This window comes from Athalia rosae, chromosome 2, assembly GCF_917208135.1.
Source record: "Athalia rosae chromosome 2, iyAthRosa1.1, whole genome shotgun sequence".
Taxonomy (NCBI): domain Eukaryota; kingdom Metazoa; phylum Arthropoda; class Insecta; order Hymenoptera; family Athaliidae; genus Athalia; species Athalia rosae.
The window spans coordinates 18,916,180-18,939,617 of record NC_064027.1 but is presented as its reverse complement, the minus strand read 5'-3'; the positions used below and the strand labels follow the sequence as shown (position 1 = coordinate 18,939,617).

At 40.9% G+C, this 23,438-nt stretch overlaps 5 protein-coding genes across 28 annotated transcripts; 3 read left to right on the top strand and 2 right to left on the bottom strand.

Annotated features, from left to right (window-relative positions):
- The first annotated feature begins 1,262 nt into the window (after positions 1-1,262).
- On the top strand, positions 1,263-4,358 carry LOC105683119. 2 transcript variants are annotated; one of them, XM_048649639.1, is made up of 2 exons: positions 1,263-1,311; positions 3,643-4,358. In XM_048649639.1, the coding sequence occupies exons 1-2, from the start codon at positions 1,278-1,280 to the stop codon at positions 4,047-4,049; spliced, it is 441 nt and encodes a 146-aa protein (XP_048505596.1). In that variant the 5' UTR covers positions 1,263-1,277; the 3' UTR covers positions 4,050-4,358. The 2 variants fall into 2 exon arrangements, with proteins under 2 accessions (XP_048505596.1, XP_012250913.2); XM_012395490.3 differs by lacking the exon at positions 1,263-1,311 and adding an exon at positions 3,359-3,524.
- Positions 4,359-4,769: 411 nt separating this feature from the next.
- LOC105683118 lies at positions 4,770-5,988 on the bottom strand. Of its 2 annotated transcripts, none has more exons than XM_012395488.3 (3): positions 5,698-5,988; positions 5,369-5,627; positions 4,770-5,280 (listed from the first exon to the last, which is right to left on the bottom strand). In XM_012395488.3, the coding sequence occupies exons 2-3, from the start codon at positions 5,508-5,510 to the stop codon at positions 4,883-4,885; spliced, it is 540 nt and encodes a 179-aa protein (XP_012250911.2). In that variant the 5' UTR covers positions 5,511-5,627; positions 5,698-5,988; the 3' UTR covers positions 4,770-4,882. The 2 variants fall into 2 exon arrangements, with proteins under 2 accessions (XP_012250911.2, XP_020706387.2); XM_020850728.2 differs by having other exon boundaries at positions 5,770-5,988.
- Positions 5,989-7,055: 1,067 nt separating this feature from the next.
- LOC105683014 (chymotrypsin-1-like) lies at positions 7,056-10,436 on the bottom strand. 3 transcript variants are annotated; one of them, XM_020850700.2, is made up of 7 exons: positions 10,297-10,436; positions 10,013-10,074; positions 9,774-9,868; positions 9,414-9,675; positions 9,114-9,260; positions 7,863-9,032; positions 7,056-7,486 (listed from the first exon to the last, which is right to left on the bottom strand). In XM_020850700.2, exons 2-6 carry the CDS (start codon positions 10,013-10,015, stop codon positions 8,853-8,855), a joined length of 687 nt encoding a protein of 228 aa, XP_020706359.2. In that variant the 5' UTR covers positions 10,016-10,074; positions 10,297-10,436; the 3' UTR covers positions 7,056-7,486; positions 7,863-8,852. The 3 variants fall into 3 exon arrangements, with proteins under 3 accessions (XP_020706359.2, XP_020706357.2, XP_020706358.2); XM_020850698.2 differs by having other exon boundaries at positions 10,168-10,311; XM_020850699.2 differs by having other exon boundaries at positions 7,056-7,483; positions 10,168-10,311.
- On the top strand, positions 10,173-19,284 carry LOC105683013 (probable glutamate receptor). Of its 20 annotated transcripts, none has more exons than XM_048649590.1 (15): positions 10,173-10,325; positions 10,802-10,883; positions 11,001-11,120; positions 12,040-12,453; positions 12,557-12,657; positions 12,808-12,891; positions 13,434-13,739; positions 13,818-13,924; positions 14,630-14,800; positions 14,894-15,129; positions 15,256-15,470; positions 15,644-15,900; positions 16,508-16,580; positions 16,678-18,380; positions 18,516-19,284. In XM_048649590.1, exons 4-14 carry the CDS (start codon positions 12,261-12,263, stop codon positions 16,927-16,929), a joined length of 1,995 nt encoding a protein of 664 aa, XP_048505547.1. In that variant the 5' UTR covers positions 10,173-10,325; positions 10,802-10,883; positions 11,001-11,120; positions 12,040-12,260; the 3' UTR covers positions 16,930-18,380; positions 18,516-19,284. The 20 variants fall into 20 exon arrangements, with proteins under 20 accessions (XP_048505547.1, XP_048505546.1, XP_048505559.1 ...); XM_048649602.1 differs by lacking the exons at positions 10,173-10,325; positions 10,802-10,883 and having other exon boundaries at positions 16,678-17,620; positions 17,877-18,005; positions 18,198-18,380; XM_048649589.1 differs by lacking the exons at positions 10,173-10,325; positions 10,802-10,883 and having other exon boundaries at positions 10,983-11,120; positions 12,040-12,088; positions 12,179-12,453.
- A 956-nt stretch (positions 19,285-20,240) lies between these two features.
- On the top strand, positions 20,241-23,307 carry LOC105683069 (CAAX prenyl protease 1 homolog). The gene is made up of 7 exons (XM_012395383.3): positions 20,241-20,544; positions 20,616-20,728; positions 20,976-21,122; positions 21,201-21,404; positions 21,532-22,047; positions 22,108-22,251; positions 22,346-23,307. Exons 2-7 carry the CDS (start codon positions 20,624-20,626, stop codon positions 22,568-22,570), a joined length of 1,341 nt encoding a protein of 446 aa, XP_012250806.2. The 5' UTR covers positions 20,241-20,544; positions 20,616-20,623; the 3' UTR covers positions 22,571-23,307.
- Positions 23,308-23,438: the final 131 nt, after the last annotated feature.

The following is a 23,438-nucleotide window of genomic DNA, read 5'->3' as shown; positions in this document are numbered from 1 at the left end:
ATTATTATTATTATTATTATTGTTGTTGTTGTTGTTGTTGTTGTTATTATTATTATTATTATTATTACAATAACAACGATCGACAAAAGTGTGCGCGATCGCCCGCCTTCCGTCCACCCAATATTGCGCGGGTTCTACTTTTTCCGTACGAAGTTTTTCGGGTGAATTTTTTATTGAAATTCCGAGTGAGACGGGCCGCGTTGCGTTCGCAACCCCGTCAACGTCGAGTCGAATACTGCCTGTTCTGGCGCATCCGATGCGTGAAAACTTGTGTATATATAAACGGATGTGGGTACATGCACGAGAGTACCGATCGATGTATGAGTGGCTACGCGCAGACACGGGTAATTCGTATATTATATACCTGCACGGTATTGTCATCATCGTGGGCATTGTTGCGACGTGTGTATACAGAGTCGCTAGCAGTTGGGGATACCGAGTAAATTCTACGCAGGTACATACACGCACGGATGTTCCATTTCGGCTCCAGGTGGTACGCGGACGAATTTACGTACGTACGTACGTACACGTATGTATGTACATAGCACCCGTCGCATCGGCAATCGCGGCGAACTTGCGCCAATCGTAAGAAATTTCCATGATTTCCCAATCGCCGCCACTCCGCGAGACGAACGTGGGCGTTCGTACAGGTTGTACCCGAACATACCTATACCCGTATGTATACCGCGTTACGGTGCGTCGACTTACTTTTCAATGAAAATCAAAACTCTTCGGAATTTCATTTTCACGTCTACGGGCAAAAGTATCTTATCGGCGGTGTGTGTATACGGCGGCGAGTCGTTCGGGGTATAGAAACATTGTAGACGTTGAAGATGTGTAACGCGGTATCGTTCCATATACTGTTGCGGCAACGGGTGATACAAGCGGTGGGTATTAAGTTAATTATTGTCGCGCGGGTGCTTTTCTGCGCGTCGCGTTCGCATGCGAATAGGGGCCTATTCACGCGTTCCCATTTCGCCGACAATCGGAGAGATATACCTATATATCACGTGCGTACGTGTATTATACTTGTGATCGTATATCTTTACTTCTATCCATTATTTCTAGCCGATATACCGCAGGTTGTCATGTAAATTCGTTAATCACTACATCCGTTTTGTGCCACGTACGCGTTTCCCCGACTGTTCCTGAACTACCGGCTGCAAACGCACCTGTGTACACAGATTGAATCATGAGGTGATTACCCGGTACGTTAGCATAATTAGTCGTACGACTCGATCGCGACGCGATCGAACTCCGAGTAATTCTTTTACTCGATGAAATTCACGGAATTTCCTCCCCCGAATTTCGGTAGGTCACAAAATCTTGGCGATCTTATACCTCGGTCGGATCGATGCCTGCAACAAAAAGAGAATTATAATCATAACAATAAGGTTAATAACAACAGTTGACGATACTCGAGCTATTACACCATATCCTCGTCTGACGAACGCGTCATTGTGGAAGGACTCGCGCTTACCGCAGGCGAACAATTCAACTGAATTTCTATGGACTTTGATATACGCCTATTATATCTCATGTTTGTGACATACCTGGATGTAAGAACAAAGATCGTTGTAAAAAGATTTCATTGTAGGTTGCGTTTTGGTGTATAAGTTGTATATGCGCCCCCATTCTACACCGATACATCCACGTGCCGTACGTATTCACCGCATATTGTCGCGCCCGCCCTCGAAATCTTTCGATCTTCATCGCGAACGGCGATTACCTCGCGTCTTCGTCACGGGGAATACGCGCCGATTCTATAAATGGAATTAGCAGCGGTGCATTTATCGGCTACGCGGTTTCGTTCGGATCAGTTTGACGACTAACTTCGAACGGCGGGTGAGAGTTATTCGAGTTGGAAATTTCGGAATCGGGATAAAAACTGACAATGAATTGGGAAGCTTGTACCGATCGCGAATCGGTACGTAAACGCCGTAGAATTATTCATTTCAGGCACGGCGGAGCGTGGCAACGGGCGTGCGCTCATTATGATGTAGATATACACGCAGTCGTAATATACAGGTAGTACGGTAGTGACGTTTCTGTACGTTTGTTTTTTAAACGGCGGATGTCTATCCCGCTCATCGCATTTCGCCATCCACCCCCACGTGACCCTCCTTCGAATTACCCGTCTTGCCGAGTCATAGTACTCATCGCCCATTAGCCATTAGCAGCGTACGTACGTACGTATGTACCTACCATACTTTATACATACATGTAATACATGTGGCAACGCTCGTGACTCAGATGTATCCCAGAGAAACGTTGCGAAGAGTCGTAAACGTAACAGTTTGGTTAACCGAAACTCTCCTTTAATTTTGTTGGTCTGTTTGTTTTTGTTTTTGTTTTTTTTTTTGTTGTTTCCAGCGATCGTTCAGAAGATCGTGGGAATCATTTTATCGATTAGATTTCACACATAACAGCAGACGGCGAACAATGCATCCTGCACAGCGATCGATCGATCGATCGATCTCGGTCTAATTTCCGGCAAAATAATAGGAAGCCCCGCTGCACTCTCCTCCTCTCTCTACTTTTTTTCAAAAGAGACAATGAAACCTACTGCACGTACAGCCATAACTCTAAAGCGATTACCATTCACCGACATTCGCCATCAAGGTTCCATATGTATGAACGTATTCCATACGTATATGATGTATGATGTAGTATACTTATGTATAAGCTACACCTATACGTATACTATTGTATACCAAACTACATGTATACCAATACGTATGTATTTATGTCGCAGCTGCACCGCGATACCGACGCGCCAAATTGATCTCGGAATCGATGTTCCAAAACCTTTGATCTACAATTATTTCTTTTGTTTATTTTCTCGTTTCATACTTTTATTTTCGTTTTTGGTATGACGACAAAAAGCTGTAAATTATATCGTGTAACGATTGGCATAATTATAGAATTTCGTCGATAATCGTGGTTATAATTTCTACGTATGTACCGCAACTTGAAAAATTGATAACTCGTTACGTTATCGCGTGATCGCGCGACGTAATATCTTCGTGGGTCATTTTTTAATTACAGTTTTTCAACGTCAATTAACATTTTATTGTCAGGTAGGAGTACACACGCGAATACTTACGTACGTACGTACGTGGGTATTCAAAATATGCGTTCCGCGATATGGACGATCGAGTGCAGAAGGTGTCTAACTGTATCTACTTATACGTAAAGAACAGATATCGCATAATTCGCACCAAGGTTGCCGATAAAACTCGCTCCGAATGGGGGGTAATGCGCGAATATGTTTTTTTTTTTTCGAATTAGGTACAACGACGGGCGCGATGACGGCTCATTTTTTATTTATCTGGTTTCTTCGCGAAAGGTGTCGCCCAATCACCCAATAAAGTCGCGGTTATAAGAGGTTGCATTTTGTTAGCGTACTTCTATTCTTCCATAATCTCTTGAACGGTTCGAATTACGGACTAAATAATTCACCATGAAGAAGTTATTGAGTCTGTTGATCTTCGTCGTACTCACGATGGAATGTGCAACCGCTAGTAAGAATTATAAAAGAAACGACATGTGTAGTGTAACAGTACACATATTTAGTTTTTACCATTTCACCGGTGCCAATAACAATGGAAATTTTCATACTTTCTTATTGTTGTTAAACAGAAAGTCTTCAAACGAAACGAGACGCTGATGCCGCGCAAGAAGGGGGGTTGACCGGATTGCTGACTAGATTAATCGGCACGGTGCAAGACTTGCCGATAATAGGCAACTTGGTTTCTGCAATGATCAATCTGCTAACGGCCGTACAAGAAATAACAAACGGTGCTCTGGGACGTCTATTGGGTGGATTATTGCCCTGCGTTCTCGGTGATGACACGGCACCTGGATGGACATGCAACGGTGTCGACGAGTACCACGGTTTTTCCAGCTTCGTCGAAAAGCTGCTCGATGAGTTTCCGCCTGTCTCGCCACCGAAATTGTTGAAAGATCCCATCGTGTCGCTCTTGAGGCGCCTAGTGGATCCGATGACCAACAGTATTTTTGGTGGGCAGCTGGTCGAGGCTTCATAAAAAATTGACCAAGAAATATCCCCATTTGCAGATGCGGATACAGATTGAATAAGGTCATGTTTCGATAATTCAAAAAGAATGCGATTTACACCCCTGCGGCCCAAGCTTAACCTCGTTAGCCGCGATCACCTTGCGTCTGGTTTGTTGTCCCCTCTCCCCCTCCCTCCCTGCCCACGCTTCGTCAATTCCGACGATGTTCGGTATGTTTACAATTGGTATCACCCCTCTCTCCATGGGGTGTATTATCGTGTTGATTATTGATATTATGATTATAATAATGATGATTGCAATAAAGTGACAATCCCATAATTTCTAATGCGATTTCATTGGTTGTGTTAAGCCCGTCGCAGTTCAAACATTTCAATTTGCCTCTCTTCTTTTGTTAAAGCAATTGAAGAAATGAAGCTAAGAATATCAAGAGGAAATAAACGGGTTTATTGAGAATTCCAACAATCAACGTGATATGATAGAATTTTTCTGACCTGACATTGGCTGTACCGAAACTCTCATATCCCTAAACTTGGGGAACGGAATGAGGCTAGTTGTAAAATCATATTTACTTAAGATTTAACGATGATCATTCGCGAGAGTGGCACCGAGCTACGGGTGTAGAGGTGAAATTTACCGTACATCGCCTTTGACTAGCCAACTGTAATCAGCGAATAATTATGGGTTATTTCACAGTATGGGAGTCGTTCTAGGTCAAGATTGTTATTGAAATTAAACTGATAACATGAATTTCTTATTGTGGCAGGAATATACAATTTTTTTACACTTTTACATATCCATATAAATACGTGGGTTTCAAAGCGCGGGATAATATTGTAAGATTTTCAAACGGGACGCAAAAACCCGAAGCGTTTCATCCACGTGTAGGCTGTATGCGCCGAGTTCAGGGTCGTCTTCATGTCATCCGATATAGAATCCGTGTTCGTTAATTTCATGCAGACGTCGTCGAGGGTTGGTAGAACGAATCTCTTCGTCATGTTCCACAGATTCGAGAAGATAAATTCGAGCAATTTTACGGGTACAGTGAACACCCAACCGCCCAAGAGGTTTGTATAAAGAGGAGTAATATTCGTTATGAGAGAAAAAGGTAACCGTATCAGTCCAAACAGCCGTGAGAGTAAAGAAAATGGTAATTGCATGAGATCAACGATTGCGTTGCCTACTACCGCACGAGCTTTCCTGACCGCTTTAGCCCCTTGTGTCCCGCCGGTCTGGAAGTTCGCTGTAAAATTATTAGTCAATGTTCCGTTATCAATCATATCGCTGGCACGGTATTGAAATATCCAAAGTACAGAAAAAATTTCACCTACCGGCATCGCTGTTGTACTCGGCATTGGTCGTATCATGAGAAACTGCCTGCGCTGGGTTACGATTGGTTAGAGTTTGACAATCGGTCCGATGGATTAACGAAATCAATAAGATGGCGAATAACAGTAACTCTTTTCTTAACATAATTAATATCCAATGATTTATACAATCGAGAATAATTTTGAACAAAAAAATTTCTATACTCTGCGGAATCCACGAACTATTTGATCCCTATACCGCGTTCGTACTGCCGCTAATGCCCTGGAATAAAAAATTATTTCTGAATACTTGCTTCGTGTATTACGTGCGATTGAGCGTAGGTACTATATACCTATCCATGCGTGCTCAGATATTCAAGTTTAAATGTGTACTCGTGTAATAGCGATATCTACTCGAGTCATACTTATTATTCATTGTGTCTAATACGCGATCCACCCGCCAGGGTCTCGACGACCTTACACAATTTTTTTCACACATAATATAGGGTACAAGGCGCGTGGAAAATTATTTACGCCTTTTGAAATAGTTTCACCGAATTTTCTTCGATTCTATTTCTCTTCATCAATAACTTCCCTCTCCCCTAATTCGCCGTAATGTAAATATGCGAACGTAAAGTAACAACATTCCACGATAACGCACGACGTGTTTTGCATATTTTCTTTCTGATGTTATTCTATTTTATTTTATTTTTTTGGGTGTTTCTTTTTCTCGGGAGGAGGGGGGGGGGGGGGGGAATATGAAAACGTACACGTTATTACGTGCGCCTATATACTTAATTGCGGGAAAGTGCAGTGAATAATCATTTTAACTGCGATAGATATAAAATGCGGAAATACATGAAGGCTGTAATTACCGTGTATAGTTATATTATCCTTATATACATACATACAATTTGCGCTAATTTTTTGATTGCTTGTAAAATACGTTAAATGTATAACTATACGCGCATGTGATAAAACGGTTTTTATTATGATCGTCCAATTTTTCATCCCCGGTGAACTTGGACTTGCACCAATTGGACACATTTTCGATATAATAACGCCCGACGATACCCCGTGCGTCGTTAGGATCGGGTCAGTTTAAAAGTCAATTTTTTAATCGTATGCAAAACTTATTCATAATAATACGACGTATTACACAGATACGATCTTCAACCGAATCAACCCTTACAGGTGACGTCTCACAACGAAACACCTGGGCTCGGGACGGCTCGGGTTCGCCCGGAGAGCGAGAAATTCAAATATTTCTACGCATGCGTGGATTGCAACCCCGTTCACCAGAATCGCATGTAAATTAACCAGTGTAAACCCATTAGCTCTGTATAGGGTGGTAACCGGCGTGGATCGCCCATCGATTTCTGGTCTCTAATCGAACATGAATATTTATCATTTATTCTGCCGAATAAACTCACAATCAAACGGTCTCCGTATAATTATGGAATGCATTCGGCATGCGCATGAGGCGCGCTCTCCGCTTACATCGTGTTGGATGGTGTACCCGAAGAGTGAAGAAGAAAATATTAAAATTGTAATTTTTCTCACGGTTATAGATATTTTTTCTTATTTACAATAGGTACTCCATCGAAGATTCCCACCCGGCAGCTTTACTTTTCTTCTCTTTCTATTTTTTCTTCTTAGATCGCTGCACCCGATGAGAGGTTGGATGTGTAACGAATAGGATAGAAGCACATACAGTACAATCGCATCTCGTATATTATGATTCGTTAAACAATTACAATTTTTCAGATGATAGTGTTTCAACACGATAATTTTCATGGTGTAGTTATTCGATTGACCTGGTGCACCTCATTCGAGATCCCTTTAGTTGTGAAGATCATTCGCAGCGGTCTTCACATTTTATGTGTATCGGTATGGCGGACCATAGCGTGCACGGGAGACACTGGTTGAAGAAAGTTTTCAATAACATATTGACGGCGCTCCTGATGAGCTGTCTCGGCGTTGAAAGAGCATTACGCAAATACCCAAGTAGGCCTGGGTTTATCTCATTGTAGTTTATATCGAACCACGTGGAATTATTCGAGTTTATCAACGGCTCGGGAAGAAGGCCAGGTCTCGAGTCGTCGGGACCCACTGGTGGTGATCCATTGGTATCACCCTCTTCTGTAACAAATCGTGTGTATAAAACACAGAGACAAGCGAACCACATTGATATTATCGTCAATGTCAATGCGTTGAATACAATATATCCGCCGCAGTGAATATTCATACGACGTGATTTGCATATTCTATCGATACACATACGGCAATATGCGATGGCATTGTTTTTTTTTATCTACAAAGTTACTACTTCGCAGTAAAATTATTTTATATAGATGTAATGTATGGGTATTAGGCCCGCGCGACGATTCGATTGAATCGAATTGTCATTACGAGGTTGGAGTTTGATGTGCAATTTGCCGTTCATCAATGAAAATGACGAGTCGTTGACGAGACGAGAAATTGCAGCAGCTGACAAACGACGTTATTACACACTCACCTGCCTCGGCGAAATTCGCAAAAAAAATCGCAAACAGTAAGGCTACTGCTATGAGAACTCGATGCAGATTGTTTGCCATCTTTGGTCCAAAGTTATTACCTTATTTATCAATTGTTTTCCGTTTGTTATACGGTATAACTTCGCGCTAAATGCGTGCCCCCGTTCTAAGCGCCCTACTTATATACCTCCTATGCATATGCCGATCGGTTAATAACGCCTCGGCGTACAAACGCACTGGCTACGCGTGGTGACGTTAACTTAGCTCCTTCTTATCGTTTTATCGCCAACGATCCATATGTTACTATCTAAGAACATATTACCTATTACGCACCCCCAATCAACCTACCCAAAAAATTAACTCATACCGAAAAAAAACAATTCTAAACTACAATTATTCTACATACAATTCTAAAACAACATTCAATTGCTTATACAATTGTAATTATATGTATGGTTATGCTTATCGCAATTACACTTTGCCCCTCATTCGTACATGCATACCTTACGTATGTATACGTTATATATGTGTTGTATATATACGTGTGTCGTGATCGTAGCAATTAATATACAATTATCGACAGCTGAGTATCAGAAGGGTGTCACCGAAAAAAACATTCAAATATACCCTGCTTCGAGGGTTATAATTAAGTTTCAAATAATTAAGATTCCATTCCATTCCATTTTTTTTTTTTTTTTTTTCTATCCATGCTTTTCGCGTGATTATATGAAGGTAAAGCTCGACGTGGTATTACACCGTATTATACGTATACCCGAAATTCGTGGGAAAAATATATAAATCAAATAAAATTCAAATTCTGCAAATAGAAAAAATTCGATCGAAGGTTCAAAAAGATTGGGATACGTAGGAACGATGGGAAAACGGTGGGTATCATTGGCAGCCACATCACAAAATGACTTTTTCGCACAAATAAATGCGAGGGACCGTATATGCGCAGGTATAGGTTTGTATATTCCGAGTATTCATGATTATTAATCTGTGAGTACAGCCCTGTTTTCCTGAGGTGTAACATCGGCGATGTTTTCCAGAATCCAATCTCGGTAGTAAAATACACGTGTGAATCCATCAGGTAGCCCGTTTGCGCAGAGATTACCCCAGGAGACGATACCTGCAAGTTCTCCGTTGCATACCAAAGGACCGCCGGAGTCGCCCTGTGAAAATATGAAAATAATAAAGAGTAATTGGACCGTGTGAAACAGATTTGGTATTACAAAAGAGATCGATTAACTTGCCGAGCATACGCCTTCTCCTAGTACACCCCCTGCACAAAGCGTGGAATCATATATGGAGCTATTCCCCCACGTCTCGATGCAGGTTTCCTTGGTCATCGTCTCTAATATTTGCTTCTGCAGTCGGCTCGGTAATCCCGAGGCGGGAGTCTGCGAAAATAAGATGATCAGAAGTATTCCTCGCGGGTATATTGCGCGTCTAATTGCCACAGCCGAGAAATGGCTGGAAGATCGTTAAATGCTAGGAAGGGGGAAGAGCCGATCGGTTGATTGACTATTAATGATGCAAAAGTTCAAACTCACGTAGGCGCGTCCCCAGCCAGATAGAATGCACGGTTGGACCCCTACGTCCGCGGAAGCGATTGGAACCGGCAATTCGAGGGCATTGAAAGGAATCGGTGTGGCGAGTTTGAGCACTGCGATATCGTTCCGCCAGGTGGCACTTGGGTCATATTCAGGGTGAATTCGCACCCCTGCCACATCGGTGGCTCTACCCCCCGCTACGTTACTCAATTGCCCCGTGACAACGAAGCGGGCGTCCGGTGAAATTGGAGTGGGAACGTCGCTGAAAATATTTTTTGTCACATCCGCGAATGAGGGGTCGAATTCATAGCGTGTTTTAATTCGACTATTTGTCAACACTCTTATATCGGCTGCACTTACTCCGCGACGCAATGAGCTGCGGTTATCACGTGGTCAGGTGTTACGATCGCAGCCCCGCAGGTATGAGATTTGGAGGTCGTTCGTCTGAGTGATACCTGCGTAAAAACGATTAAAAGTTGGGAAATTATGATTCTTCTTTGACAGCGTGGTTCTTGCTTATGGGTACACTCGTTGAGGTAACGGAGTATTATACAAGAACCGTTGATACGAAGATTTTATTATAAAATGTGAATAATTACCATCCACGGGAATTCCGTGTACGTGGCGACATCACCATTGACTAATCTCGATTCTAGATCGGCTGTAAGAAGAAAAATTCAACAAACGACAACTTTTGTGACACGTGGTGCACAATTATGTGATAACTATCAGAAAGAAAATCATTGCAACGAACCCGAAGAAACTGTTACCGTGGCCAAGCCGACAAGAAGTATAAGAAGACAAAGCACTAACATGATCATTGGCCGCATATAGTTTCAGAATATAATATAAAACTGTGCGCGAAACCGAGAGTGAGACTCACCTATATAAACTCGGTGAATTTATCATCGGGTAGATATGAATTACATTTCTCTGTTCTAATCACAAACCCACTTTGACTGGAGTTGCGTGAAAATGATAAAGGGGGGCCGAATCTCGCGCGTTGTATTTGTATCTGATAATTCGTGATCAGTTACGGCTAAAGATCGATATCTTACAAGCGATGATCGACGCGAACGCAAACGCGGATAAGAATAAAAAAAAAACATGAAACGCTAATGGATACCATATTACTAACATCCACATCTGATATCTATTCGAGGAAAAAGGAAAATCCTTCGAGGAGTATGCTGTCACCCGAATACTCCACGAAAATAAGAAATCCTAAATTTAATTGTTCCGATTTCCTATCCAACAATGTATCTGTTATTTTATTTGACTTTGGGTAAAAAAAAAAACCGCAACTGGGGTCATCACATTCTTATCGTCACTGTTTCTATGTGAAGTTGCACTATTTATATGATACAGTAATCGTAATTGTGTTGCAGTTTGGCCTAGATCACCGACTCATAACTCCATAGAACTATCCTCGAGGGCATCGTGGCCGTCCGCATCATTGTCAACGACGAGGTATGGTATATGGTACGTCTATACGTGGGATCCGATATAATCGATCGTTGTGATCGTGTTTCTCGTAATTACTGCAACGAATGACCTTGCCCCATCGCTGACGTCCTCGTTACACAGGCTGATCATTATTTCGCCGCAGTCGATCAATGGCCATGATCGAGGGTAAATTAAAAATGGGAATTTCACCTTATTCGCCCCGCAATTTCGAGGGTCCTGAAATACGCTGATCAGCTTGTGGTGAGTGAAAAGAAAAATAACATACCCATTAGGGTGGGTCAAAAAAAACTTTAATTTTTTTTTTTGAATCTCACACAGAAAATCTTGTCGCTAGGCACCTTTAGAGAGTACTCACCCATTATGGACTCTTGATATTAATGGGAACATTATCCTCATTGTAGATTTCTATTTTCAATTTAGTTTGATATTCAAAAAGTCATATCTCATCGCCAATAGCATGTTAAGCCCGTACCATGTCAATATTTGTAGGAAATTGAATGCTCTGACAAAATGGTCTCTTATACTTTTTCGATAAAACTTACCATTTCAAAGATATTGAAGGTCAAAAATTGAAGAATTTAAGGAATAACTTTTTGTTTCTGAATTTTGTTACTGACTGAGTAATAATTATTATCGAATAAGCTACATTGATTCTTGTAGGAAATTTAACGCTCTACAAGAATGGTCTCTTATACTTTTTCGAATTTTCGAAAATTTTTTTTTTTTCTCATATGCACTGCATATTGGAATTCGAATGGGAATATCTTTGAAATGGTAAGTTTTATCGAAAAAGTATAAGAGACCATTTTTTCAGAGCATTCAATTTCCTACAAATATTGACATGGTACGGGCTTAACATGCTATTGGCGATGAGATATGACTTTTTGAATATCAAAATAAATTGAAAATAGAAATCTACGATGAGGATAATGTTCCCATTAATATTAAGAGTCCATAATGGGTGAGTACTCTCTAAAGGTGCCTAGCGACAAGATTTTGTGTGTGAGATTCAAAAAAAAAAAAATTAAAGTTTTTTTTGACCCATCCTAATGCCCATAAATTTCTACGATGAATGTACATAGAAATAAAAATAAGAGTATCTGTAAGCGAATTATTGACACGGTTGAAACGATGATTGGCTCTAATGTGTATTCTCTAGGCTAAAACAAACATCCGATACTCTTTCGGATCGTATGCGCAGACATCAGGTCAGCTAAACACTGAACAAACCGACCAGCCCCCGGTAAACCTCGGTAACGTACTCCAGGCATTTGGTGTATGTTCGAACCGTGTCGTAGATCTACGATTGGAGGCCGACAGGGGTGAACCAACGCAGGAAAAATCACCATCTCTACCTCGGACGCGTCGCATATACAAAGGATGACGCCGGTCCGGATAGTCCTGATTCTGGCGACGACCAGTTTTTCCCTCCAGCCTATTGGATTCTGTCAACTAATCAGGCCCAACTACGTTTACCGGAATTTGATCTCAGGCATACACGACCACTTCAATAACACCTGCATATTACTGCTGCACGCGACGGTCGATCCGCTGACTTCCCCGGACGGTATACGTACGATATTATACAAAAAACGAATAACAGTATGCGATATCATGACGTAAATGTCACTCTCGGCGTGATTTTATCGCGGTACAGTGACGTGTCTAATTTTCAGGAACTAGAAACGCTGTACGGCTGCTGAATCTGCAGAGGTACTTCTCTCAAGAACGTCACACGCGTACGGCGATCATGGACCTCGCAACATTTACGAGCAAAGTATATATATAACCTACCTACTCAATTCGACTAGTTGTGCACGCTACCGATAAATTTATCACCTGTTCACACGAACTCTGATTTGACGGATATAAGTATTACAATGTGCATTGCGCAAGTAACGTCTTGGTCTATGAAACCGATTCGCAGGTCGGAATCGACTACTTTAGAATAAAGCGACCGCTCTTCGTCATCCTCAACGATCAGGGCGACATCCGCCAACTTCTGACAAACGTAAATCTTTAATGATATCGTAGAAGTAAGCTCCGCTGGATCCCACACATTTCTATTACATCCGCATACCTTGTAAACTGTTAAGTATCTAAGGAGCATTTCACGCCAAAACGACCCGCCTGTGACTCTTTGTGCCAATTTGATTCAGTTCTCCCTCTTCGAGTCAGTCGTAATGCGATACAAACGAATTAAGATTGGAGTCAACTTTTTATATTTTTTTCGGAAAATTCATCCGCCAGTAATTGATGAAAATGTTCCTTTAGTTTTATGAATTTCCTTGTAGAAATAAAAAATCAAGCACGGCGAGAAAGTTACAGCCGGTTCGATGTTACGCATAATACTCCCTGTGTTATACACGTTCACATTTCGCATACATTTTTGTTATCGGAATCAATCCGGAATCCTTCGCGGCTTTATTAGAATCGTCGATCCTCCACCGCATAAATTGAATATACTTTTTACGGAAATACGGGTTCATTATGAACAATACTTGACACAGATGTCATATGGATAGGCATGTATATTGACGTGTATATATACAGCAGATTTCAACATGGATAACAATGGCCTATCCGACCTGGATAATGTTTTTGAGCGAGGGCACGGAACCGGCTGAATTTTTCAAGGGCATGAATATCCCCTTCGACTGCGAGTTCATGGTATCAAATAACGTGGGGCAGACCGAGGTGATCACAGAGGTCTACCGCGTGTCACCCGGGGATGTACTGAGGACCTCGAATTTCGCAATCTGGACACCCGAGGGAGGCGTCAGGATAACGGGCCTGCAGGGATTGTACCAACGAAGAGCCGATCTTTTTGGAAAAACACTCTGGGTCACGTCGATACAGGTGCGGGCTTCTCATATTCTTATTTCAAACCATTGTCCACCTTCGCATTCGTCATGGATTTGGTGGTAATTTCCACAGAATCCACCCATGTCGACGATCCTGAACGATGAACACGGAGAAATGATCGGAATCGGTGGAATGTTCGGTCGAATATTGGATATACTGGAAGACAATATGAATTGCTCGTGAGTAATTATGATTTGATAAATAAATATCAAGACGTGATCCTCGTCATATCGTATGCGTTACACCGGATACAAGACCTGTTTTTGTTGGCATCGGACGACCGTCGACTTCTGCTCGCCATTCACAACAATGCAGCGTCGATACAGCACGATCTGTTCCCGGGGTCTTTCTCGTCAGATACCTCGTGAGGTTTTTCACCGTTTTTCTCCTCTTCGGCCGTGTCCTCATTCCGTTCCTTCCGTTTTCTTAGTTCCTCTAGTTGCCTGGCGGACTCTTTGCGAAAATATTGATCCTGGCTGGCCGATCCCCGTTCTTCGAAAATGTCAGTTTTCGTCCCATCGCCTCGTCGCCTACGCCTTTCGGAAAATAGCCGCTGTGCACGAACGATTTTTGCCACCCTCAGAAATCGAATCATGAGGATTCAACCTATGGTTCAGGTATAATCGTCACGATCGGATTTCGGGGTGTAGCGATCGGCGTCCGACACGAAATGCGCCGAGGCCAGGACCAGAAATAATCAGAACCCCGCTGCCAATACCGATTGCCAAATACCAATCGAAAAATCTCAGTGACCACGCCTATTTTCCGATGCTCCTCTATTTTTTATCGTTTTCCTATCAGGGACGATATTTCAAATCGAAACGCGATCGTAACGCCACTGGTTCCATTCTTCGCAATGTATCAATTTTGTTTACTGCGCACAGATTCCGATACGTCGAAGGAAAGGCTTGGGGTGTCCTTTCCCCGAACGGTACTTGGAACGGGATGATCGCCCTTTTGATCGACAAAGTCGCCGACCTCGCGGCCAGTGAATTGGTCTTAACGTCGACGCGGATCAATGCCGTAGATTTCACGATACCGATCATATCCTCTAGGTGAGAATCGCGAGGGTAACGGAGATTTTATTTACGGCATTCGTCGGCACGTTGCCACCGGCAAATAATTATTATAATTCGTATACCGGAAAGATTCCACACCTACATAAAAAGGCCGTCGTCGTTATTCATATCGTGGAAGGGTTACACGGCTCCCTTTGCAACGAGCATCTGGCTGGCCCTCGGTTCTCTGATCATTCTATCGAGCGTGGTCATCACCGTTACGGAATACGTGGGGCATCGGTACGACGTTAATCGTTACGGAGACTCGCCTCGACCGAGACTCGGCAGTACCGTACTCGCTGTATTCGGGGCATTCTGCGGACAAGGTTGGATATTAGCATAGATGTATTGGACATGTCAGCGTCGATTACTCTTGTGCCGCATATCTACGACACGGGTAGTTAGTCTGGATTCCTCGTTTATCCGGAACGTGTTGCTTGCCTATATTTCAGGGATGCTGGCCTCGGTGCTACCGACCACCAGAGCGGCCCACCTTACTGTTCATCTCACCTCCGTCATTCTCATCGCCGCCTACTCCGCCGCTTTGATCAGTTTTTTGGCGGTGCAGACATTCACCATGCCCTTCACAACCATGGAAGGACTTTTGAGGGATGGCACCTACCGATTCGGAGTTACACCTAATTCCGCGGAGTACAGTCTCTTCAGCGTAATTAGAAAAAAAAAAAATTTCAATCTTTCCAATCAAAGAATAAGTAATTCTGAACTCATATAGCCAAGCGTATTCCTACAACTACGGTATACGTAGTACGTACAACGTAATGTAGATATACGAGTATATGAACGGCGGTTCCGCCACCAATTTATAAATCCGCCCGTTAGAACACAACTGATCCGGTGTTACGAGCTTTATTTGAGGAGAGGATGGTGCCGGACGAGCAACTACCGATTACATATATCGAGGGGTTGCACACTGTCTGCCGGGAAGACGGGTACGGGTTTATGATCACGGATACAATGGTCGGGGCTCTCGAAAATCAAGTCGATTGCGCTCTGGAAGCATTGGAGACCATGCTACAAACATCCCTGGCGATGGCCGTCGCAAAAAACAGCCCCTATCGTGGGATCATAGACGCCAAGTAAGATATCGGGGCAGGCGGGACGAAACGGGGAACTCCGGTTCGTAAGAATTGACAAAAAAAATGATCCAAAAGGAGTTTGAAAATCACTCTGGATTTTGAAAATCGGTTTCCTTTATAACTAATTTCAAAGGAATATTGATGGTAATAACTTTGAATGTTAATATAATTTTTATTATTATTATCCGATGAAATAATTGTTAATTTTTTTTTTTCTCATGGTAACTGAAAATATTTCTCATTTACCTATTTCAAATACAAATAAGAGAAAGAAGTTTTATCGTATTTAAGTTTCACGAAGCTCGGGCTTTCCTTACTTCGTTTTGCCACGCCTGCCCCAATTTCTAGAATTTTTTTATTTCTGATTTAACGATCTATCTGTTGATAGGTTTTAGTCGTAGCCTAATTTAGTTGAAGAATTCGCGTCGCTGAGATCAAGATCCATCAAAATACTGCAAAAATAATATTGATTTTTTGCGTGAAAATCACAAAAACCTAAGGACGTATACCTTGGATTTTTTTCGCAATTGTTTATGTATTCTCATGTATTTTTAGCTTAGGAATGCGATCTAAATTAATTCAATTATCGAAATGATCGTAATTTCAGCATTCTGATGATGAGGGATGGCGGCATTTTAAATCGTATAATCGAGTCCGAGTGGCCCACCAAGTTTAGCAAGGCAAGTACATGACTCCTGGTTATTACGTGATATGGATACTAGACAACCATACGTCGGAGGCTGATGGAAACTGGTGTATTATGTTCTTCGTAAACAGGCTGAAGAGTCGTGGACATCGGTAAAATTTGGAGACGTGCTGCCACTGGTGATAGTTCTTGCCGGCGGGATAATTTTGGGGGTATTTGTTGCGTGCGCTGAAAGAGCGGTTGTTGGTCGCTTGCATTGTAATCTTGTGCCGCGGGGAGGAAGACCCACCAAGTTCGAGCCCTCCGCTTTATCGAAATACACCCCGGAAAGTGATAGGCTTTCCAAACCAAAAATTAATGTTGTATCCGTATCCAATAAATGAAGAAAATACGTTGCAGGCGAATTACAAGAAACAGTATACATAGTAGTATCCCGTTCATCCCACATATGGCGGGGAGACCCTACCTCGGATAATCGAAATCTCGGATAACACGGATAGCTTGGGGGTATTATACATTCGAAAAAATAACGGAGGCATTTTTGCTCTAATTTAATAACAAAGGGTTATGAATCATTACAAGCTTGAATTACTGGCTTAACAAAGTTCATAATGTGGGACTGTTTTATCTGTAACTTGCAACATTTAATATAAACAACAATATCGAACAAGTTCAGAAGCGTATTATATGCAAGAAGTAAATATGTATGTATGTAGTATATAACAATCTTCCGAGCCTACGCCTCGTATAAGACAGAGGGCGCGGATAATCGAACCTCGGATAATTGAGACTCTACTGTATCAAGAGACTCGGTAGAGTCTTGCGCCTAGTATGTACGTACATTAAAAAGAACGGGCGGACTACCGAGTATCTATACCGCTTAGGAGAGCAGAAAAGCGTAGTTGGGTTCGCGTTTCATCAAATAGCTCCCATATTTATAATATTAGAGCAAAGGTGGAATCACTTTCAATATATAAATTGGGGACGAGCTTTCACTTAAGCCTAATTTCATTAAAATTGGTCATCGGACAGCTGAGATATGATAATCTCTGATCACCGGTGTGCTCGTTTCACGTACGTTTGCTACGTCATCTGAAAATCCAGAACCGTTCCAACATAAAATAGTATAGAAGGGAAGCCTCGGTTTGGACTGGTCACTGCTCCGGCTTGCGCCATATTTTTACCATTGAGTAACTATACTTCGTACTAAGTAAGTAAGTAAGTACTAAGTACGAAGTATAGTTTACTCAATGTTTTTACCAAGTAGCAAGAAGGTTATAACGCTCGCCTAGCAGGTGGCGTCAGCGTAGCCGCTTTTATTTCTTTACAGGGTTTGCCACCGCACAGCGATTCTTTTTCATCCCTATCGATAATCAGAATATCGAACATGGAGATCGCGTGTCTCGCCAGCGCACTGACCGTGTACGAGGTTACAAGGAGGAAACTCGTTGAATCATCGGTAATTGTAATCAGCGGAGATGGCGAAGATGAAAATGATTTCAATTCAAGATTTATGGCTGTACGAACTGCAGCCCAATCATGTCCAGGTCACCTGTCTAGCAAGCATTTTCTGAGCCAACTACAATCTATGCCCTTTGTCATACCAAGTATACTGATTCATGAAGTTTAACATTACCTCTTCTCATTTAAGCATACCGATATTGAAGGACGTATCAGTTTCAATTCCAATACCACAAACCAAAAGTTCCTGCTTTCTCAAACAAATAAACTGAAGTTGAAGTGAATCAAATGTATGAAGTTTAAAAATCTCTACGTTACCCTTCGGTATAATCTGCAGCCAGACTGAAACCTGGTTATCTGCTTAGCAGTTTTTGTAAGTCAACCATAATTGTTTTCTTTTAGTTCGTACTCACTGTACTAATTCATTATGACTAACGCTCTCCTCTCACCTACAATCATACGGATTATGAAAGAAGTATCATCTTCTGTTTTGATATCATAAATCAAGCTAACTAATGCGGCTCAATTGGACTCTTACTACCATGTCACCCAAAAGGAACTGATTTCTCCCTTGGTATGTTGTCAAACGTTGATAAGATGCAGCTTGGAATCCAAGATCCATTTCGTCAAACAAATGATCCAAGGATACTACGCCTGGTGACTTGTAATATAATTGCACAAATACACCTAGTGAACCGAAAAACCGTGTAAGCCAATTCGCAAAATAGCAGCTATCAAGCCTTTATTTAAATTGGACACATAATCTGATGTATATGAACTCAACCTACAGAGTGACTAATCGTTAGAATAGAAAAGCATAGTACTTTACGGAATCTTTTGATAATTGCTTAACTCAGATGTGGTAGTAACTGAATGTTTCCTAACCTGATGATCATCCTACCACAATACGATACTAAAGAAACCGTAATCAATACTGCAATATTCTTTGAGAACATACAAAAAGTTATGAAATTCCACAAAAGGCACCTACGGTGCAAAAAAATTCGGCAAGTACATCAAATGTTCAACAGTAACTACCATCAAAATATATCTAATGATTGATTAGAAGAATTCATGAATAATAGGAAAAAAAGAATCCAAATCAATTACTGTGCCAAGTATGTACATGGAACTTAGCTACACGAATAGAAATTCTAGAGAAGATTGGAATAAAAATAAAACAACCCTAATAATTAATTGAAAGATGACGAAATTGGAAAGCAAATGATGAAAATCAATTCAATGAATCAAAAAACAATAAAGATTGAAAAAATCAATCAAATTAGAAAAAAAAAAAAAATTGGAGTACGTAGTACTTGGCGGGCTAATGTTATATTGCCCTGCAAGAATTCTGAATTTTTACTCCTAAATAGCCCGCCAAGTCCTACTACCTCCAATTTTTTTTTTTTTTTTTGTTTAATTTGATTTTTTTTTATACTATACTAGTTACTCAATGGTAGTGATAATACTCCATCTATTCGCAATGGTTCCGTGTTCTCTATCGATGGCAGCACTTTCCAGACGATGAAAATCGACACGGCAAATATCCTACAATGACTAAGTTTCCCAAGTTTCCATCGATGGTTCGAATCGGGTTCGAGTCAGGTTGGGGTGAGCGTTTGTACGGTGGAAACACGGAACTGGAACCAGAACCCAACCATAAAATACTTCATGGTTGGGTCTGGATGAGGTTCGGTGGAAACGACAAAAGTCGAGTTCGGATACCGTAGTGTTGCCAACGTACGAAATTAATTGTTCCATGACCGATGTTTATATTTGTTTCGTTTCGTTTCGAAGATGGATAATTATTATTCGAATGAAAATAAAAAAAAAACCTGTAGCCTGGAACGTGGATGAAACGGAAATCTTTCTGGAAATAATAAAAGAACTACAAGTGATAAACCTAATGGACGGGAAGAAGTTTAAGACTTCGGAAATCTTCAAGAAAGTAGAGGAAAAAATGAAAACTTGTCCAAGCGCAAGCATATGTGTATTCATAATTATACACATTGCATGCCATAACTTTTGCGCTGTTTTCCGTCGCCGATGTTGTAAAATAAGAAACAATTTCTGCATATTAGCATAATACTGCGAAATTAATATACACGCCCGAGGATCCATACTGTCTTATGATAACATAACCACCCTTTAATATTTGTATACATACAAATGTCAATCTGCCTGTAATTTTATGCGGTTGGTAAAAGCTTTACCTTGCCGTTACTCCGGTGTGACATCATGTAACTAGCGTCGCGTGGAAACAGACAAGCCAACTCGACTCTAACCCAACTCTAACCCGATTCGAACCCGCGATGGAAACTTAGTCAATAATATCCAACGAATAGCAGCGTTTGTCTTGCGATTTACCGACTCGCGATTTGCGACTTACCGACTCGCGATTTGCGATTTAAAGCGATTTACAAGTCGCATTCGTTGTTGCTGTTGATATTGTACTGGTGCATACACTGTGACGGAACCCACGAAATCACTTCGTGGTGGTTGAGCCGCATATGCCTTCTTCCAATTTTTATTGAAAAGTAGGAACAGTGAATTCCCAGTGAACATTTAATTCCCTGCTTTGAGGAGATACGTTAAAGGTTTGAAAAAGTTTCAGGCATGGATTTTTCCTTTAAGGAATTCATTGGAGAAAATATAAAATATGAACTGTTGACTCTGATATGGTTGCTATGGTTTTGGGAATTTTATCTCGATCGGCGTCAGGTTAGTCCAAATGGTTTTACTCAATTGAAATTAATTTAAGTCAGCTCTATTCTTCAATTATTTTTCCCAATGAGGTTAGGTTAGATTCCCTTCTCATTCCTCCTCTTTGTTCAAGGTGATTTTTGGAGTGATACTGCACTGTCAATCATAACCTTTATTATATTTCATCTACTCATTCTGCATCCAAAAAACTCGATTGAAAGCCAACTTTTGCAGGTATTCCTTTAATCGAATAAATTAATTGCAGACAAATTTGATGACGGAACTCCTCCACATACCCCAGGATATAAAAGACTTGATCACTCCAGAAGTATACAGTAAGGCACGTCTTTACGCATTGGATCGAAGTAATTTTTCACGTATTCGAACTGTGTTTTCGACCATAGTAACAACCGTGAGTCATCTTGCTGTCTTCTACATCCAGTATAATTGAGTTGGATGTGAAAATTCCAAATTTTTTTATGGCTTGCAGGGTGTGATATTGTTTTTTGCATTTCACTATTTCTGGAATTGGGCAGTAGAGATTTCTGTGGCATGTGGAATCAGCGCAGACAATGAGATTCTCATCAGCAGTGTCTGTATGCTGTTGATGAATGTGGTGAGCTTGGTTGTCGATACTCCATTTTCTGTCTATAATACTTTTTGGCTTGAAGAAAAACATGGATTCAACAAACAGGTAACACTCACTAAATCTTATTACAAATTTCTTTTCTGTCATACAAATTGAACGAATGTAATTATATTAATTATATTTTACATTTCCATAGTCGCGTACAAATATCAAAAGAATGATTATTTTTCAGACCGTGCCCTTCTTCATAAAGGATCAGATCAAAAAGTTCATTATAACACAAATAATCTTAGCACCTCTTATTTGTGGGGTAGTCTGGATCGTCCAAATAGGAGGAGATTACTTTTTCCTTTATCTTTGGATTTTTACAGGCATTGTAGTTCTGTTCATGCTCATTCTTTACCCTGAGATTATTGCACCATTGTTTGATAAGTACTCGCCACTGCCAGAGGGAGAACTCAGAACAAAAATCGAAGAGCTTGCATCGTCTCTTGGTTTCCCCCTTTATAAATTGTACATAGTCGAGGGATCTAAACGATCCTCACACAGCAACGCGTATCTCTATGGGTTTTACAAACACAAGAGAATTGTACTCTACGATACCCTAGTCAAGGAGTATTACAAGCCTGATGCCAATGATGTTGACAAACAAAAGGGATGCGAAAACGACGAGGTTGTCGCTGTTTTAGCCCATGAACTTGGTCACTGGAAGTTCAATCACTCTTTCAAATTCCTCGTCATATCTCAGGTACGATGTGAAATTAACTTTCGCATCCATGTTTGTAATGATGTTATTACTCAATTACAGGCGGACATTCTTCTCAAATTTGTCCTCTCTGCTAAGCTGCTTCATTACCAACCAATGTATACAGCATTTGGATTTAGTGATTCTCAACCGATACTAATCGGCTTGATTATAGTCACGACGTATATACTAATTCCACTGAACACGGTGAGGCCAATACATAAAAATGTTTATTTTCTATTTACTCAATATTAGCAAGAACATTTTGCTGAGATTATTCATCATTTTTGTCTTTTTCCAGCTAATGGGTTTTTTAACAAACATAACTAGTCGGGCGTTTGAATTTCAAGCGGACAATTTTGCTAAGATTTTGGGTCATTCTATCCCACTAAAAAGTGCACTGGTTAAACTCCACAAGGACAATTTAGGTTTTCCCATTTATGATAAACTCTATTCTGGTTGGCACCACTCCCATCCACCTCTTCTTGAGAGACTGGATGCACTCAATGACAAAAAATCGGATTAACTTTCTAATTCCTAGGTCTGTGAAATGCTGCATTACATAAATAAAAACGCACTTCTTGCTAATTTTATTATTAAGTGACCAGACTTTCGTAGACATTCACAGTCACTGTGTACCTCGGTACTTATACGATGCGGTACTTATATGATGCACTTTTCAGTTTTTTTTTTAGTATTTTACGGACATGTAGGTGCGTACTTACGTACGTACTTTTCAATTGATGTCGAACATCCGGGAATTAATGTACAAATGATATCTATTTGTATAAACTGTCTGTAGTGTTAACGACAAATAGTCCAAAGATTATGTCTTCAGGGGCGAAAGATCTTGTTTGGATAATATTCTCCTGCTTTCCTCCACGGACAAAACTTATTTTCTTTTACCAAGTACGTGGGTTGATTGTAGGAAGTTAAGTTTCTCACAACTACTGATTACCCGATAATCAATCGTAGAGATGACTTGTTTACTATTCACATACTACGGATAAAAATTAAATACTTTGAGTTACTACTACCTACAGCTTCTTTTGTATAGACGTAACTATCGACTTAAATATAGCTGAACAGTCTTATGGTCTGATAATGCGGAATAGAATCGGTAAGATTATAAAACTGGTCATTCGAGAGAAACGCATAAATCTGGCTTTTCACAGCTGCCTGGTCCAGCCTCAAGATTAACTATGTATTGTGCAATGTACAATATATTATGTGTCTACAGTACAGTTTTATTATATCAAACAATTCTTTTCATTTATCGTAATTGTGTTGCTCCTCTTGATTATTTTTAAATCACATTGACCGCCAAAGTACAACCTTGATCGACCCGGAAGTTGAAGCTATATCGATAGTCGAGGCAAATATTAAGCGATATT

Bases quoted from the DNA above. Each gene is read 5' to 3' on its own strand.
- LOC105683119 (XM_012395490.3), top strand. From the start codon at position 3,464: ATGAAGAAGTTATTGAGTCTGTTGATCTTCGTCGTACTCACGATGGAA. The intron at 3,525-3,642 runs GTAAGAATTATA...GTTGTTAAACAG, and splicing joins GATGGAATGTGCAACCGCTA to AAAGTCTTCAAACGAAACGA.
- LOC105683118 (XM_012395488.3), bottom strand. From the start codon at position 5,510: ATGTTAAGAAAAGAGTTACTGTTATTCGCCATCTTATTGATTTCGTTA. The intron at 5,281-5,368 runs GTAGGTGAAATT...ATAATTTTACAG, and splicing joins CGAGTACAACAGCGATGCCG to CGAACTTCCAGACCGGCGGG.
- LOC105683014 (XM_020850698.2), bottom strand. From the start codon at position 10,243: ATGCGGCCAATGATCATGTTAGTGCTTTGTCTTCTTATACTTCTTGTC. The intron at 10,075-10,167 runs GTTCGTTGCAAT...TTCTTCTTACAG, and splicing joins CACGGTAACAGTTTCTTCGG to CCGATCTAGAATCGAGATTA. The intron at 9,676-9,773 runs GTAAGTGCAGCC...AAATATTTTCAG, and splicing joins GCAGCTCATTGCGTCGCGGA to CGACGTTCCCACTCCAATTT.
- LOC105683069 (XM_012395383.3), top strand. From the start codon at position 20,624: ATGGATTTTTCCTTTAAGGAATTCATTGGAGAAAATATAAAATATGAA. The intron at 20,729-20,975 runs GTTAGTCCAAAT...AATTAATTGCAG, and splicing joins TTTATCTCGATCGGCGTCAG to ACAAATTTGATGACGGAACT. The intron at 21,123-21,200 runs GTGAGTCATCTT...TATGGCTTGCAG, and splicing joins TTTCGACCATAGTAACAACC to GGTGTGATATTGTTTTTTGC.
- LOC105683013 (XM_048649590.1), top strand. From the start codon at position 12,261: ATGACGCCGGTCCGGATAGTCCTGATTCTGGCGACGACCAGTTTTTCC. The intron at 13,925-14,629 runs GTGAGTAATTAT...TACTGCGCACAG, and splicing joins GAAGACAATATGAATTGCTC to ATTCCGATACGTCGAAGGAA. The intron at 16,581-16,677 runs GCAAGTACATGA...CTTCGTAAACAG, and splicing joins GGCCCACCAAGTTTAGCAAG to GCTGAAGAGTCGTGGACATC.